A 16,221-nucleotide genomic window follows, 5' to 3' on the forward strand; every position below is an offset into this window, starting at 1 on the left:
TGAAAAAAAAGCGTAGTAGGTATGTCAAAAAGCATGTAGTGTGAAAATTTGGTAGTGGCTGGATGAGGAAGGCTGAGGTTATCAAGGGGGATCCCCGTATGACCCGGTCCAAAACTTCTCAATGATTGATACTGTAGGGCTAATCTTGAACCAGTGGCCAGTGCAGTGGCTAGTGGCTGTCATGGCTGTAGCCATGGTAACACAATAAATAAAGAGCAGAAATATTTTTGTGTAACTGTGAACTTTAGCAGAAATTATGAGTTTTTGTGTTGATTTAGTTTCAGAAGATTCCTTTTATGAAAATATAACTTTAGGTGTCACTAAGCTACTTGGTAAGTAAAATACAGATAAGTTTATAAATATAGGTTTTTATTTAACAACAACTCTGCTGTAAACTTAACACTCATTAATATGAATTAGCTTTGTGTTTAGGTAGAAAATTGAACCCATCTGGAACCGGTCCAAGCAGCATTTCACTTATTTTGATCCAATCAGAGCAATTTCCAGATGCCATCAAAGTTTCCATATCATCTCTGCCAAAATATATAGGAGGTCTTTCATTTATCTGTTGCGGAGGTCTTTCTAGTAACCCAACAGGTACATAACGGTATAAGAATGACAACCATTCCAATAGGAATCTTCGTGTGTTCTCTACACCCTGGGTGTCTGATCCCCAATGCTCCAGTCCATAGTTAGTATATTTCTTCAGAATATCAAATCTCTCACCACTACTAATGTCCCACAATCTTTGTTCCTTAATCTCAGTGAATATCCATGGCTTGATGAGAGCACCTCGACCAATCATGACCCCTTGCACAGTTGGGGCCCTTTCTCTTCTTTCAACATAGTCTTGGTAGCTCAGAATATCACCATTCCCATAAACAGGGCAAGGTGCAGCTGCTTTAGCACAAGTCTCAATGTACTCCCAGTCAGCAGACCGAGTGTACCGGGCCTCTCTGGACCTTCCATGAAGGGTTATCAATGATGCACCCCACTGTGCCACTTTGGGTACAATTGTATGAGCAATTTTTTTGTCTTGATATACACCTGTTCTCATTTTGATGGTGAATGGAATACTCAAAAGATTTGATGCACATCTCACTGAGGCCTCCAGTGAGGACAGGCGGTGCATCATGCCACAACCTCCTCCCTTCTTGTACACAAGGTCAATAGGACATCCCAAATTCAAATCTATAAAATCAAGTGAAGAATTTTCTTGAAGAAGTTGAGAAACTTTAGCTATAGTGTAGACATTAGTACCACATATTTGAGCCCCAAACAAGTCTTCACATTCATGCCTTTTCACCAATGCCCATTCCTGTGTCATACCTTTTAAAATGGATTCACAGAGGGCCATTTCACCGCAAGTGATGTCCACACCAAAACTTTTACATATTCTTCTGAATGGTAGGTTGCCAACTGTTGTTAGAGGACTTAGATACAGCTTATTGTTCCAGTTTATCTTCTTTTTCTCTCGTGGCAACAGTTTTATTAAATCTTCATCTGTCACTGCACCTGTATATTCTATCTTTTTCTCAATTTCTCCATCACAATTTTCGGGTTCTGTTTTCTCTAAATCTTTTTCTGCAGGTTTCTTCCTGTTATCCAAATGTTTTACAAGTTTTTCAGCTAAGCTGAAGTCATATTTCCTTTTTTGGAGTTCTGTTTTAGTTGTTGACTGAAGAGTATTAACAGTGTCATCCTTCCATGCTTCCTGCTTACTTTCCACTACTATGTTGTAGCCTTCATCTGTAAGGTGCTGAGAACCAAAGCGACAAGCAATTCCTCGAGGGCATCTCCCACGGAGGTTAAAGACATGGCAGGTCTCGCCTAAATCCTTTGGTTTTAATTTCAGATATTCTATAGGGTCATGAATAAAGATGCAGTTATTAAACTGGCATGGTACTAGTTCTTCTTTACAGGTAATATTTATGATACTTGGGCAAGCTTTACTTTTCTTATCATCCTGAAATGTTTTTGGTCGGCATTTGTTTTGACCTCGCTTTTTATCCTTAGCCATTCCTGTGGCTCCATTTTCTAATTTAGATTTTTTATTGTCTACTTCGTCTTTATCGTCACCTTCACCGCTGAGTTTATGTTTACCTGATTTGTCTTCAAATATAATAATATCTGGTATTGCGGGCTTTTTCACTACAAATTCTTCTTTTATGGCGCAAACACCAGCGTTTACCTTTGCCATTTCTCTTGTGACTGTTTACGGTGTTTAAGAAACTTATAAATTATTAATTTTAGCTTTAAATCACCATTTTATTAAATAAAAAATTAAATTATAGGTTATAAATTTCAATGCGGCTATTTAATCTGTGTATCTTTGACATTGTCAGAATGTCAGAATAGAATTAACGTAAGTTTTGTCTGTGTCTGTCGTGTTGCGTATTGGAACAAAGTAGTCAAAGTGAGAGTCAAAGTACACGTATCCAGGGCCGTTAAACCTGCGTATTGGGACAATATTTGAAAAGTTTATGAAAACAAAATGAAAATAGGTAGTGACTAGGTTGTGACTAGTCGTTTCACACTTTGGTAGTGTATGGGTTGTGACTAGTCGTGCCAAAGCATCTCCACACTGGGCTCGCTAGGTTGTGGCTAGTCGTGCCAAAGCATTTCCACACTGGGCTCGCTAGGTTGTAACTAGTCGTGCCAAAGCATCTCCACACTGGGCTCGCTAGGTTGTGACTAGGCGCGTAAACAGCCATTTGCTAGTCAACGAACCACTCAAATATGCTCCATATTGCAACTCTATAAAGTTAAATTTGTATTGTAAGTATATGACATGAACATGACTCAAGTTGCTCTTCATTGTGCCCCAGCAATGCGGACGTGATGGGTCGCGATGAAACAGCTACCAGAGGACCTTTGTACACAATATTACGCTATTGTGGCATAAAGTAATTGTATTATGTATAGTATGTATAGTATGTAATTAAGTATGTACTTAAATTTGGTTCTCAGTAAGATAGATTAGGGTTAGTGGGTCATTCTATTATATTGTCTGTAAGGGTGTAAGACCTGGCTCTCTCAAGTGGAACCTTTGTGCATATCTCGAAGGTCTAAACTGCCTTCCTAAGCTTTGACCATTTCCCACCACGCTGGTCCACTGCGGATTGGTGGGTTCACATATCTAGATGTGCTTAATCTAGATATTGGGGTTTCCTCACGATGTTTTCTTTCACATGCAACATGATTATCCCTGAATTTAATTCTACAAAAATAAACAACGTATAGCATACATAATATTATCTTTTATTTATAATAAAAACTACTATTAATAATTCAACGTATGGTATAATTAAATGAGACATTTTCTGAAATCTCTATTAACAGGATGGTGATGGGGCAGTTGTCCTTATAAGTCGTCGTATGCCGTATGCCTCTGCCTTTCGACTTAAAAGCCCGGCCTCCCATTTTACATGCATACGACAGACAATAGTATTTCAGATCTTCGTTGCATGATGCTAATTTCTTTGGGCACACGGCTTTGGACTTTTCAATAGTTTTCGCAGTCTTCTTCCACAACTGGACACAATTTATTCTTTCGTAATTTGTAATAAACGTGTCCAGTTCTTCAAGCTACTCAAATTCCATTCTTTGAAATAAATTCAAACTTTGTTTACCATGACCGCCATTATAACCTTAAAAGTAGAAAGAGCAACTTGTGTCATGTTCATGTCATATACTTACAATACAAATTTAACTTTATTGTGTTGCAATATGGAGCATATTTGAGTGGTTCGTTGACTAGCGAATGGCTGTTAACGCGCCTAGTCACAACCTAGCGAGCCCAGTGTGGAGATGCTTTGGCACGACTAGTTACAACCTAGCGAGCCCAGTGTGGAGATGCTTTGGCACGACTAGCCACAACCTAGACACTTCGATGAAAATATTGTTCAACAGGGGGTTTATAATAGGTAGCTACTAGCCAGCACACGGAAATCAGGTGGCTTATGTTCTATATTATCAAAGGTTCTATATAAAGAGTTGCATGGTGCAAGCAGGAAAACTGCCGCCGCGCGCCGTCACCGTCGCGTCGTTGCCACTTGCCGTGCTTTTACGGTTCCTAGAAAATAAATAGAAGCTTCAGGAACCAATGATTTCAATAGGAAGGATGCGCCCGGCAGAACCGTTTGCTTAAAGAAAATGTCCCCCGCGCGCCTATACTAACTAACTGTAGGTAGGTATTTATCTAGTTAATTCAAACTTATGACAGATCATCATCATCATCAGACAATAATCATCCACTGCTGGACATAGGCCTCTCCCAAGGAGCGCCACATCACTCGGTCCTCGGCCTTCCTCATCCAACCACTACCGGCTACCCGACTAAGGTCGCCAGCGGGCAGGAGGGCGTCCCACGCTGCGTTTGCCTGTTCGTGGTCTCCACTCGAGAACTCGTCTACCCCTAGTGCCTGCCTATAGTTACTAAGAAAATTACACATTTCCTCTAGAATCTGATCCCCGAATATGTAATGTGAACGTTGAGCGGAGGATGTCGTGCGACCGCGTGGCGCTGTCCACCTGGGAGCAGCGGCACTCGGCGGCGCTGCCCGAAGATCTGCGCAACTTCTACGCGTCTACCGACGGATTCCAACTGACATGGCATTATAAATATTCTGGCAAGTTTTCTCTGTCTACTAACCACCCTTCTTATGCCGTTACCTCACTGATATAATGTTGTTTGATACCACGAAACAAAATGCACTTTCTTATTTACCTGTCTGTTCCATCCGACATCCTCACCAACACCCAACCTCTATAATAACTACCGGGTCGTCTATCCTAAACTATATGTCCTAAGATAGTTAGGTTATTACGGTTATATAGTGCAAGGGCGTCCCACCATAGATTTTATTCGTGGTCTTCACAAAAGAAATTCTTTACCTACCTACTTCGGTTCTTCTACTCAATATCAATATAGGTACCTCATGCATGCATGAGTTCTTCGCCACTTACCCACTCCTGTATAAGTAGACTAAACTAAATTGAATTTTTTCTTTCAGCCGATGACATCTTACCTGTGGGCTCAATTCGGGTGAATTCGTTGAATGAACTGTGTCTGTCGCCATCGCTCAAAGACATTGTGGATTTTTCAATGACGAGACCGAACACTGGGCCACGCCCGGTCTTGAACACCAAGAGTAAAGTGTTCGAACTTGATACTTGCAGGACTATTGGAAAAGTAAGATTATGTTATATTATCTAGGTAGGTGTCTAACCATTGTCTAACTATCTATGTATAATTGTATACTACAAGTTAGGTACTTACCTACATCTACCAATGAGTTTCATAGTTGTAAAACTAAAGTTCGACTTGTTGATGTTATTATAAAACAATAATGTTTGTTTTTTCTACAAAAATGTTAGACGCCCAACGTGGGGCTCGAACCCACGACCCTGAGATTAAGAGTCTCATGCTCTACCGACTGAGCTAGCCGGGCAGATAGCATATTATATGAAAAGGGGAATTTGATAAGAATACGGGATCGTTGAAATTCAGGAATCATAAGGTTGTACTTACAATACAATGTTAATTCCAAATTATAAAAAAGTTGTTGTTAATATCCACTACGAATAAACTATAATTGTTATTCCTCGGAAACGCGACAGTGAAACTGATAGATACCTATATAACATTATCTACCTAGGTAGGCGCGTCCAGAAAAAAAGAAAATCGCCCAACGTGGGGCTCGAACCCACGACCCTGAGATTAAGAGTCTCATGCTCTACCGACTGAGCTAGCCGGGCACGTACATTTTGCAGTGAAAAGTAGAATTACATTAAACAGGTTTAGATAATTACCATTAGCTTCAAGGATATTCTTGTAGTGTGTTGCCTAGATAAGATAGTAACTTCAATTTATATTTGGTTTCTTCATTCACATCTCAGGTATGCCTGGTGTACACTGGCGGCTCGTGGTCCGTGTGGCTGGCGACTCGCGAGGGCGCGTGGGGGTGGCTGGCGGACTCCTTCACCCACTACTTCCGCATGGCGCTGGTGCACCTGGGGCTGCCGGGGTGGCAGGCCGCCTTCGCCAACCTGCCGCTCATACCGTGGGCTGAGGTCAGCAGACTGATATGATAACTGATAAGTTTGTGTCACTTTCTCGCCTTCGCCATCCCGCAAATGGACAGGGAAGCCTAATATGTACCTAACTATATAACGCTCGCATATAAAGAAACAATATAAAAATGGCGGCAGTTGCATAGTAGGAAGGAGTATTGACAGGCGTATAAGATTCGAGTCAGCTGGAGCTAGCAAATGGTCATATCTCCCGGTAGATGGTCGGCCATTTTCATATTGTTTCTTTATTTGCGCACGTTATACCCTATTACACAAAACCCTCTATATTCCAGCAACTATTCCTGCTACTGGCTCCTCACCTGCTGGACAAGACGGACTCGGAGCGGGCGTCCACTGCCATCGTGGGCGAGAGCGCGCTCAACCACATCGATCCCAACATCTTCAAGACGTCGGCGCGACAGCACAAGAACACCACGCGACAAGCCAACCAATGAGGACGATCGCTGATGCAACTGGTATATGGTAACTGAACTGCAAGCTGACCAATGAGATCCGTTATTGCCAGTTGAAACCACGCTTTACACAATCTGCTAATAAACGTTTAATAGTACCTAAAAACGATTTTAATTTCACTTTAATTATCTACTAGCTATGCTCTGAAGAAATTGTTAGGCTCTACTTATAGTTATGACTGTGATGCATTTGGTAAACCCGAGTCCATCTTGATCTAAGTTGTGTGATGGTATGATATTGAAAATGGTTAAAGTAATTTAATCGTGTTCATGCCAATAAACATAAACTGACCGTAAGATGATTAACCATAAACGTGTGGGTTAAAACTACTATTAACAATGGACGTGTGCAAAGCAAATAAACAGATTATTACATAATATTGGTATATTGAATAAATCTTGTCGTACAATAAAATTTACAGCTAAATAACAAAACAAAATGGACGGAATGTGAGATTCTAAATGAAAACATAATACAAGCTAAGTTTACAATTATAATAGCTTAAATAAGTATAATATGTTTGATATTAGTGCTTAAAAACTGTAGTCTGTATTAAATACATGCCAGCTATTTCGGCACCATAGCAATGAAAAATACATTTTATTACAACATTATTTTATTGGTAAATTGACTTAATCGTGTAATGTCTTTCTTTCTAAAATTCATTTAATGATTCTAAATACTGGTAAAAAATGTAATACATAACAATAATAAGCCTCAAATATGAGTCAAGATTAATATAAGCATAGAGTGATAAAATAGTACCTTCTTAATCACAAGACACGGTAAGACAAAATAAGAATGCAAGATTAGTGCTAGATTTTATGCAGAATAATAATACTTATCAAATTAAGTAGGCCAATAGTTTATTAGGATTTTTTCTAATTTAACTTAATCCTCCTTAATAAATATAAAGTAGTTTAGCTTTTGCTAAATTGTTTAATTATTTAGGTGGGTTGAATTTTGCCAAGTTTCAAATGATATCGATTTATAAAGTTAAGCTAATCCTGTCATGGTACACCCATACAGTTGACACAGTGTAGCATGGACTTAGTATAGTATTATACTAAATCTATGCAGTGTAGTTATAACACTGTAGGCAAGATACCGTACAACAGAGGGAATAAAATAGCTGCCTAAAACTTCAACTATTATCAGCAAAATTCATAATGTGGCACATAAACTTACAGATATAAAATCACTTAGTGAAAAAAGTGAATAAAATAATGTTTCCTTAATATTAACGGAGATAAGAGATTGAATATGTGTCGCATTCGTGGATCGTATAAATCATTGGAAGGAGAATATTTTACAAACATCTGTTAAGTTTATCAAATTGTGATTTTAAGTATTGTGATGAGCGGAATACGTAGATTCAGATGACAAACTGTGGTAAAAGTAGGCCCGTTTATGATAAACCTGTTTTAAACATTGTGATGCTGAGCAATTTTTAAAAATACATTTGTGATGGTGATGTCATATGTTATCGCATTCTAACATCTCTATCCCTGTGATATTTTAACCTGTCTATACTTAACAAATATATACTGGTTACCAACCATAGTTGTGTGGAGCTAACTACAAACTGCTAACCGTAGACTCTCACAGTTCTCACAGTAGGTACTCAGAGCTCGCGGCATGGCATCTTTATCTACTTGAATGCACGTCCCACCAATCACAATTACAAGCAGATTTCGATATACTGCCGTTCACCGTCATAGAGTAAGAAGTCCCGGGGCAGATCAGTTTGCGACACTACACATACGAAGGGTACAGGAATAGAAGGGGCCCATTGATGTCGATTCTGAAGGCAGAAATTCTAATTTTGGTGCTGTCAAAACCTTAATTTAACTAAATTCTTTGATTAAAATTCGATGACATCTCATTTTTCTCTGGCAAAATTTATAGTTTGACAGAACTTTAATTAGAATTTTAAGAATCTACATCCATGAGCCCCTCATTTTCCTGTACCCTTCCAATACAGGTTAGTAGATCCAGCTGCACACACAGGCTAGTAGATCCAGCTGACGGGCACCCACTGGTGGTCAGTGGACAGCGAGTGCAGCGCGTCCATGACGCGCGCGTGCGTGGTGTCCGCGTTGTGGTTCACGATCACCAGGTCGATGTACTTCTCGTTCTGCCGCTGGATCCGAGCGCTCTCTTCGAGGGTGTTCTTGAAGTCTTCCTCCTGATAATGGTGGGAGGGGTTAAATTTTAAGAAATAAGTTTTATGAAAAATCTGTACGAGCAATCATTATGTGCTTTGACGGGGTTATTTTTTAACTAAGTTATTTATTGCGTGGTGCGTATTATTACACACGTGATTAAATTATTATGCTGTGCATTAGTGATTAAAATATTTAAAAACCTGTTTGATTAGTGATTTAGTATAGGTTCCGTATCAGTACCAATACACAAAATAAAAAACAAAAAGAAACTTGCATCGGCCGGGAATCGAACCCGGGCCGCCCGCGTGGCAGGCGAGCATTCTACCACTGAACCACCGATGCTTATGATCACTAGTGTAAAATTATCGGATAAGTGCCTCTGCTGACATTCGCACTGACGCACATCATGTCTTTATTTGCAGTGCAGACAACGCCAACGGTCGCGGTCCCGTACGGCGGAGTAGGTATCTAAATTAATTTGTTACACCTAACTAGATTCGTTTTCAACTCTACATTTTGTTTCCCACGTAAAAGATCTAACTAATAAAATAACAACCATATATTGTGAAAGGTAAACTAACAGTTTTTCTAAAATAAAACAAGCAATATTACGCTACAACGACTACAACACAAACTAAAGCTAAATACAATATAAAAGATGAGAACTTACCTCGTACAGCGAGGCGAGCGACTCGAGCGTGCGCGCGCGCCGCGAGCTGAACCGAATGGAGCTCTGGCGGTCGAACTAGACATGCACAGACACAATACATGAAAAAAAAAAACAACCAAAAATCAAAATAAAAAAGTAATTAAGTACCATACTTAAAAATATTAAGGTAAACCAGTTTTTTCCTGAGTCTCCTAATGGAGCATCAGACATGCACACAGGTAACTAAAGATAAAATAATACGGTATAAAAATAATCTATGAAGGTAAACGAGAAATTTCTAATGCTATAAATTTTATTCAGCCTTTTTGGCATGCATTCATTATTCAATGAATATCTGATTGAAACTATAACATAATATCTACTCTTTATAAATGAGACATCTTATAGGCCAAGCAATCCAATTTATTCTAACTAATTATTAAAATAGGTAAACTGCTGCCAACTCAAGGAACTCAGCAACAGGATCACTGACATTTAGAATCGCACCTAATAAAACCTAATTCACCTACATGACCTACCTACACGCTGTACCTACATACCTGCAGGTTCCTATTAGAGTAATAGGTGAGGTTGCGCAGGTGCTCGATGCCGGGCGCCGCGATCAGCACCACGTAGGGCAGGAACTCGCTGCTGTTGTGCAGCAGCTTGAGCGACGCCGGCGCGCAGTCCAGGATGCACATCTTGCCTGGAAGGATAGGGCATATTGTGGTAAGAATGTATGTACGATGTTATTTCGATTATTATCTTTTACGCGAAAAACGTGGCATTCTTGTTGATAAGCATGTAGATAAACTCATGTAATAATACACGTCCCAGTAATCAAATCGCGATATAGTGACGTTTATCTGCGTCGATAAAGATGCCGTGTAGCATGGATTGCCATGAGGAAGTTCTACCGATTTTTCACTTTAATAGAGTCATCGGTGTTGGCATTGTCTATAGATGGTGGTTGTCGGAGACGTTTTGTTCTTATCACGATATAACACAACGTATAGCTATACTGATAGATTGGCGTTGGTACCCCGCTTTCGATAATATACGCCCTTATTCCATAACCCAAAATCTACCACTGCAAGAAAGCCACAAAAACACTTACCCTCCTTTATAATAGCTCTAATCGAATCAAGATGCGTCCCGTACAGATGTCCGTTATGCTCCCCGTACTCGAGGAATCGGCCGGCGTGAGCGTCTCGCTCCATCTCTTCACGAGACACGAACCAGTAGGAGAGACCGTTCTCCTCTAGCGGCCGCGGCGGGCGCGACGTGTCTGGAGATAGTGGACGGGGTAAGTTGTTATGTTTATATTATAGACCAAAAAGTTTAGAATGAATAAGTTTGCAATTGGCATTTTTCTACAGGGGCTGATGGTTACATAAAGCTATTCCGACTGAGACAACTCAGCTGGAGATGAACCATAAAACTGGTTGTGTTACAAGGGTTTTCTATAGAAACTGCTAATACAGCACGCGACCTGAAGGCAGTAGCATAAGGATCATGAAATTAACTATTTTATAAGTAGGTATACTTTCCTGTCTAATCTCATTTTTGTTGTCCCTCAGTGGATCTCCTAACATGCCAGAACCAAAACTGAAATAATTTTCATCAAAAGTTACAAAGAAAACTCACGAGGCACAACAGCGCCAAACCGGTCCGGGTGGTCCTGTATCATGCGGTTCTTGAGCGTGCGGCGCCCCACGCCGCGCGTGCCCACCAGCGCCAGCACGCGGCGCAGGAAGGGCGGCGTGCGCGCCACCTCCTCGTACAGGGCTAGTTCAGCGCCCTCTAGCTGCACGCTGGAGCGGGACTCGTAGACGAACTTCTTTTTCTTTTTCGATATCTGCAATGTGGTGTTTGTGGCCAGTTGTACAATGAGTGGGTGACCATGTAGGTTTGTTGGGTTTTAAAATTATTTTTCTATTTACTTCTTATCAAAGAGCGAGATGTATATTTATTTATTAATTTGCATCGGTACTATTGTGGTGTTTTAAGCGCATCTTTTTCACACAATTGAGTAAGTTAAGAAAGGAAGACTCGTAGATTTACACTCTATTGTTCGTTGTTCTATGAATCCAGCTGTTTTCATTCATAAATAGGTATATTTTTTACTACTATACCTACCATAATTCATAGTAATTGAAATAGTAATTCTAAAAAAATACCACTTAGCAAAATAATAGATGACACTCTTAATTACGTACGCTATTAGACTCTATTTACAAATTCCGCTAGATGTTAATATTAAATAATGAAATGCCAAGTCAGCTGGTGCCATTTCACACGTGACTAATGTGTTAATGAAAATCACGTCTTTAATTCATTGCACATTTAGCTGAATTGACGAAAGTAATTACAAAACTACCTATCCTTTTTTACGGTAATGACTCACATGTGTGATTCATGTGTGGTCTTTTGTCTCTGCAGAGCAACAATGTTACGTAAATATGTAAACAATGCTAGAGTATCAAATTACAAACAACTGCATGGTAAGGCACACCGTAATTTAATATCAATTTTGATCTTGACAATGATTAAATGAGAATATGATAATAATAATAGTTAAAACCCTTTTGAAGGCCATTTCTACGATCCTTTATGCAGTTTTATTAAATATAATTTAGCCAGGATTATATATTTATCACTTATCTTCTTCTCGACGTAGTCCACATAATGTTAAAGATTTACGAAAATCAATAGTTGGCGTGACTTACCCGAGCTCCGCAAATGCTGATCTTATGCACAAAGTCGGCCTCCGGAGGGACATAGGCCTTGCGCCTCTCCTCCAGCTCCGGCGAAGGGATCAGCCCCATCGTGTCGGGCTGGTCTACATGGCTTGCTTGCCACCAATTTGGATCCTTTCTATCAGATACCTGTAAAATTAACCAAATTTGTAAAATTATCGTAATAAATAGTTACCATGTAATGTAAATTTATGTCTTTTATTAAAATACCTTTGATGACTATACTCTGAATAGTCTGGATACAGGCCATTCTATTATATTCAGAGAGGGGGACGAAGTTCCTACCCTTTAACATATCCTTTGTATATATCCCCTTAAATTCAGCTCAGCCATTTACAGGCCATTTATTATCAGTTTGACTTAATTTAGTTTTCACTACAAGCTTGAAATTGTAAAATATGTCTTATTATTAGAAAACATGATGAGTTTTACCTGTAAAATATCCCCTTTGTTGAATGCAAGACCAATTTCTTTGCATGGTAACAATGAGTCTTCTTTTGGATTATAATCAAATAATGTTCTGACATAGCACTGAAATAATAAAATGTTTCACATAAAAATTCAAAGAATCATTCAAGGCAAATATTTTAACAATGAGAATGACCTTGTGATAAACACAATTCATAATTACTACTTTTACACAAGGCATAACTTTTTAACCAAAATATAAATTTTGCAACTTACACTAAGTTTATTGGTCATTTGTGAGCTTTTTTCCTTCAGGTTTGGTCCGACTTTCAGCGTGACCCGTTCATTGTCCTTGGAGACGGCTTCCTTGAGCTGGTCCTCGGAGTCTATCTGCACTCCGTCCACCTCGAGCAGTACGTCTCCAACTGACAGGAGTGCCTGCTTGGCCGCTGCACTGCCCGACATTATCCTAGCTACTATTAACTGCCCATGTTCATCTGTCGTCACCTGAATAAACCAAATTTTGAAAGATGCATTATTGTATTAAAAAAGGATGTTTCTATATGAGATCCAAATTGCTTCCTGAATCACCTTTTTACTGCCTGCTTTTGCCTAATTCAAGAAAAAAATACAGAGCTCCTTTATGAATAAAATTGGTCATAAAACTTACAGTCAGTCCCAGGGGCTGGCCAGGCACTTTCCTCAGGCCAACAACTTTCACTGTCTCTATTGGCATGTCTCCGTTCTCTTCAGTTCCCTCCTTGTTCTCTCCTTCAGTCTCTGCTTCTTCCTTCACCGGCGGCACGGCTACGCCAGACCCTCGATCAAGCCAGATTGCACCGATTTGATCGTGAGCATCAATTAATGCCTGAAATTACAAAGTTATGTCTTCACTGAAATGATAGTGAAATAAAAATATTAAGTAACTATATCACATAGTAGGTCCTTAGAGTAAAAATAAAATTTAAATACGAACCTTAAAATGTACTCTAGATAACAGTATAGCAAGTTCAGCTTGTTCAATGGTCCTTATGTTGTTCCCGCGGTACTCGCTAAGAGATCGTATGATACTAATATTATTCAAGGAGACAGGCTTCACATACAGGTCCTCTTCGGCCTCTACAGTCTGAAAGTGTAATGATAAGACATGTTAATCACCGAATTAATCCATAAAATTCCAATTAGTTACTAATGGGGGTCGAAAACATAAGTGGACACAAAGGCGTGGCACATTGTTTTCCAAAATTCATGAATGAGAATCAATTAAAAGTACATTATTTAAGGTTTCCCATAAAAGAAATTCACATTATTGTTTACTTGCGAGGTAATTAAGTTTATTATTCTGTTTCGTTACGATGTTTTTCACTAAAAACTTTCAGAATAACAGGAATACACACCCACCTAACAACCGATTTCACAACAACTACTTTTTTTGTCTCGCTTACACTTGCACACTTTTACTATTGAGAAAGAGAAAGATATAGATACAGTGTAGCCAACATCAGAAAAATACATACATAGAACAAACCATAGACTACGGAATTAAAAAAAGTTTTGGGCTATATTCAGTTTCACGCGATTTATAATATTTGTATTTTAATCATCTTTATTATTGTGAGTGTGAAGAGTATATGATCACCATAGACAATTTGGTTTTTAAGTATTTTTTTGTGTTTTGGCGGCAAACGGCAAACTCATCTTGTAGTTTCGGATTTTCAGTGAAACGTTTTCAGAAATTCATATCATAAGTTGGAGTTCGAGTTCGGCTTGAGTTTGAATATCTAACCAGCCAAGAAGGCCTTGATCATGACCCCGAAATAAATTACTTGGGTTGATTGTAAGTACTAAAAGGCTTATGGGCAATCACGTCTCAAAATTTAATTAGTACTTATGTCATCTACAACATTGTTGTTGAGGAAGCCTCATGGTAAAAGCTTGTGGTAAAAGCATGTCCTCAGTACTTACGATTATCTTCAAATTATATACTAGACTTACTAGCGTTAATAGGCGATTAGTCTAGACTAATAATAATCATCGTGGTGAGAAAATCGTTATCAGTCGAGTGACTGCCCAGGACAGCAGGGTGCGCCGGACGAACGAACACAGATTGTTCCAAAAAATATACCTATACCATAGAAGTAATATTGCTGTAATATACCTAATAAGCCGAATATACTCAGGGATCAAATAGCTCAAATACGTACCTAGCTCGTACCTAGTCCTCTTAATGCTGTAGTAATAATCGACTAACCTGTAATTTCCTGCAAAAATCAGGACTTTCCACAATGCTTTTTAAAAATATCCGATCATGGTTTGATAAGTCTTCTTCCGATTTCTTCTCTTCCTCCTCTGAAATGAAGATGTAAATTGATAACTTACAGGGTAGGTACCTACCTACTTATCTATAGTAATTAGAGGTAATGATGATGATATGACGTGTGTAATTATCCCATTTAATTTTGTGGACTTATCAGGATCCATTCATGTATGTGAGCATGGCACCTACTATAATTTATGTATACTATAATTAACTTATCAGCTAAAAATCCTACTAACAGATATTTAAAGATATTCAGATATTCTATGAAATATGTGTTGGATAGATGGATAATAATAATATGATAGTTTTATAATTATATATGCACACCGCACACGGTATAAGTAAAATATGAAGTGAGAATAAAACCACATTTATTGCGAATAAATCGATTAAATATAAGTAAAGTAAGTTGGCACCGAAAGATCGACCTAACTCCACGTTGTCAGGCAAAATTTACTGCCGCAAATAACGATCGGCATTTACAAAAAAAAAACACACACACTCACGCCTTGTACTAATGTACTCCCTTGCGGGGTAGGCAGAGATGCATTGCTGCACCCACTTTTAGCCAGAGTGTATGTTAGTCCCAATGTAATAGGGGGCGGGCCTATTGCCATTTTACGGGCACATCCAAGACCCGGGAACAAATATCTGTGTTTAAACAAATATCTGCCCCAGCTGGGAATCGAACCCGGGACCTTCGGCTCAGTAGTCGGGTCACTAACCACTACGCCATTCGGTCGTCTTATCGGCATTTATTTTTATAAAATAACTTTAATCGTTATGTTGTTTTTCTTTATTGTAAGTATAAATACATTTAAATAAGTGTAGGACAGGTAACTAATGTTACGGAGATAGCTAAAGTAGTTCGACTGTCAGTAAATGGAGATACTAAGAACCAACCAAGATTTTGAAACTCTTCTGTCTTTAAAAATATCGAGAGTGTTAGCTAATAGAATATTATGTCCTACGTTTAATGCACAACTAAACTGGCTACCTAGTTGTTTTAGCCACATAGGTACTTAGTATTACTGAAACAGTAAGGATTATTTCAGTTAATACATTATTTATGTCACGAAGAATAATATGCGGAAGTCGTTTATCTTAGTTACCTTCATCAGGGGGTTTACTTCCGAAGGCGAAGTCCTTAAATCCGCGCCAGTTGACGGTGTAGCGGCCGCTGCGCCGGACCATCATCAGGGAGACGGGAGCTGAACACAAGCACAGGGAAGAGAGAGGAAGGAAGAGTCGAGCTGGTCACCGAGCGCGCGGGGGCATGGCGGGCGCGCGGTATCGACGCCGGGCCGGCGACTGCCGTCGCGCCGCCGCCCCCGCCCGCGCACGCGCCCGCCGCCCGCCCTCGCCCCG

At 39.4% G+C, this 16,221-nt stretch overlaps 3 protein-coding genes and 3 non-coding genes across 9 annotated transcripts; 1 reads left to right on the plus strand and 5 right to left on the minus strand.

Moving 5' to 3' along the window:
- The first annotated feature begins 155 nt into the window (after positions 1-155).
- Positions 156-6,564, plus strand: LOC105386294 (tubulin polyglutamylase complex subunit 2). 2 transcript variants are annotated; one of them, XM_038120863.2, is made up of 5 exons: positions 156-332; positions 4,464-4,631; positions 5,016-5,194; positions 5,902-6,075; positions 6,369-6,564. In XM_038120863.2, the coding sequence occupies exons 1-5, from the start codon at positions 257-259 to the stop codon at positions 6,528-6,530; spliced, it is 759 nt and encodes a 252-aa protein (XP_037976791.2). In that variant the 5' UTR covers positions 156-256; the 3' UTR covers positions 6,531-6,564. The 2 variants fall into 2 exon arrangements, with proteins under 2 accessions (XP_037976791.2, XP_048487936.1); XM_048631979.1 differs by lacking the exon at positions 156-332 and adding an exon at positions 4,164-4,185.
- Positions 349-2,339, minus strand: LOC119694458 (tRNA-dihydrouridine(47) synthase [NAD(P)(+)]-like). The gene has a single exon (XM_038120855.2). The coding sequence runs from the start codon at positions 2,198-2,200 to the stop codon at positions 407-409; it is 1,794 nt and encodes a 597-aa protein (XP_037976783.2). The 5' UTR covers positions 2,201-2,339; the 3' UTR covers positions 349-406.
- On the minus strand, positions 5,381-5,453 carry Trnak-cuu. The gene has a single exon. It is a non-coding gene; the product is annotated as a tRNA-Lys (tRNA).
- Positions 5,688-5,760, minus strand: Trnak-cuu. The gene has a single exon. It is a non-coding gene; the product is annotated as a tRNA-Lys (tRNA).
- Positions 6,565-8,514: 1,950 nt separating the features above from the next.
- Positions 8,515-16,187, minus strand: LOC105386295 (protein PALS2). 3 transcript variants are annotated; one of them, XM_038120858.2, is made up of 12 exons: positions 15,966-16,187; positions 14,785-14,882; positions 13,510-13,659; positions 13,204-13,401; positions 12,810-13,040; positions 12,558-12,656; positions 12,096-12,254; positions 11,014-11,224; positions 10,484-10,654; positions 9,927-10,072; positions 9,388-9,462; positions 8,516-8,737 (listed from the first exon to the last, which is right to left on the minus strand). In XM_038120858.2, the coding sequence occupies exons 1-12, from the start codon at positions 16,048-16,050 to the stop codon at positions 8,561-8,563; spliced, it is 1,800 nt and encodes a 599-aa protein (XP_037976786.2). In that variant the 5' UTR covers positions 16,051-16,187; the 3' UTR covers positions 8,516-8,560. The 3 variants fall into 3 exon arrangements, with proteins under 3 accessions (XP_048486017.1, XP_037976787.1, XP_037976786.2); XM_048630060.1 differs by lacking the exon at positions 14,785-14,882 and having other exon boundaries at positions 8,515-8,737; positions 15,966-15,988; XM_038120859.2 differs by lacking the exons at positions 14,785-14,882; positions 15,966-16,187 and adding an exon at positions 13,931-13,965 and having other exon boundaries at positions 8,515-8,737.
- On the minus strand, positions 8,989-9,059 carry Trnag-gcc. Its single transcript has one exon. It is a non-coding gene; the product is annotated as a tRNA-Gly (tRNA).
- Positions 16,188-16,221: the final 34 nt, after the last annotated feature.

The sequence above is a fragment of the Plutella xylostella genome, chromosome 4, assembly GCF_932276165.1.
Source record: "Plutella xylostella chromosome 4, ilPluXylo3.1, whole genome shotgun sequence".
Classification (NCBI taxonomy): Eukaryota; Metazoa; Arthropoda; class Insecta; order Lepidoptera; family Plutellidae; genus Plutella; species Plutella xylostella.

Excerpts from the sequence above, each read along its gene's own strand:
- LOC105386294 (XM_038120863.2), top strand. The coding sequence starts at position 257 with ATGAGTTTTTGTGTTGATTTAGTTTCAGAAGATTCCTTTTATGAAAAT. Across the intron at positions 4,632-5,015 it reads ATGGCATTATAAATATTCTG|CCGATGACATCTTACCTGTG; the intron begins GCAAGTTTTCTC and ends TTTTTCTTTCAG. Across the intron at positions 5,195-5,901 it reads CTTGCAGGACTATTGGAAAA|GTATGCCTGGTGTACACTGG; the intron begins GTAAGATTATGT and ends TTCACATCTCAG.
- LOC119694458 (XM_038120855.2), bottom strand. The coding sequence starts at position 2,200 with ATGGCAAAGGTAAACGCTGGTGTTTGCGCCATAAAAGAAGAATTTGTA.
- LOC105386295 (XM_038120858.2), bottom strand. The coding sequence starts at position 16,050 with ATGATGGTCCGGCGCAGCGGCCGCTACACCGTCAACTGGCGCGGATTT. Across the intron at positions 13,402-13,509 it reads TATCTAGAGTACATTTTAAG|GCATTAATTGATGCTCACGA; the intron begins GTTCGTATTTAA and ends TTGTAATTTCAG. Across the intron at positions 10,073-10,483 it reads TAGAGCTATTATAAAGGAGG|GCAAGATGTGCATCCTGGAC; the intron begins GTAAGTGTTTTT and ends CTATCCTTCCAG.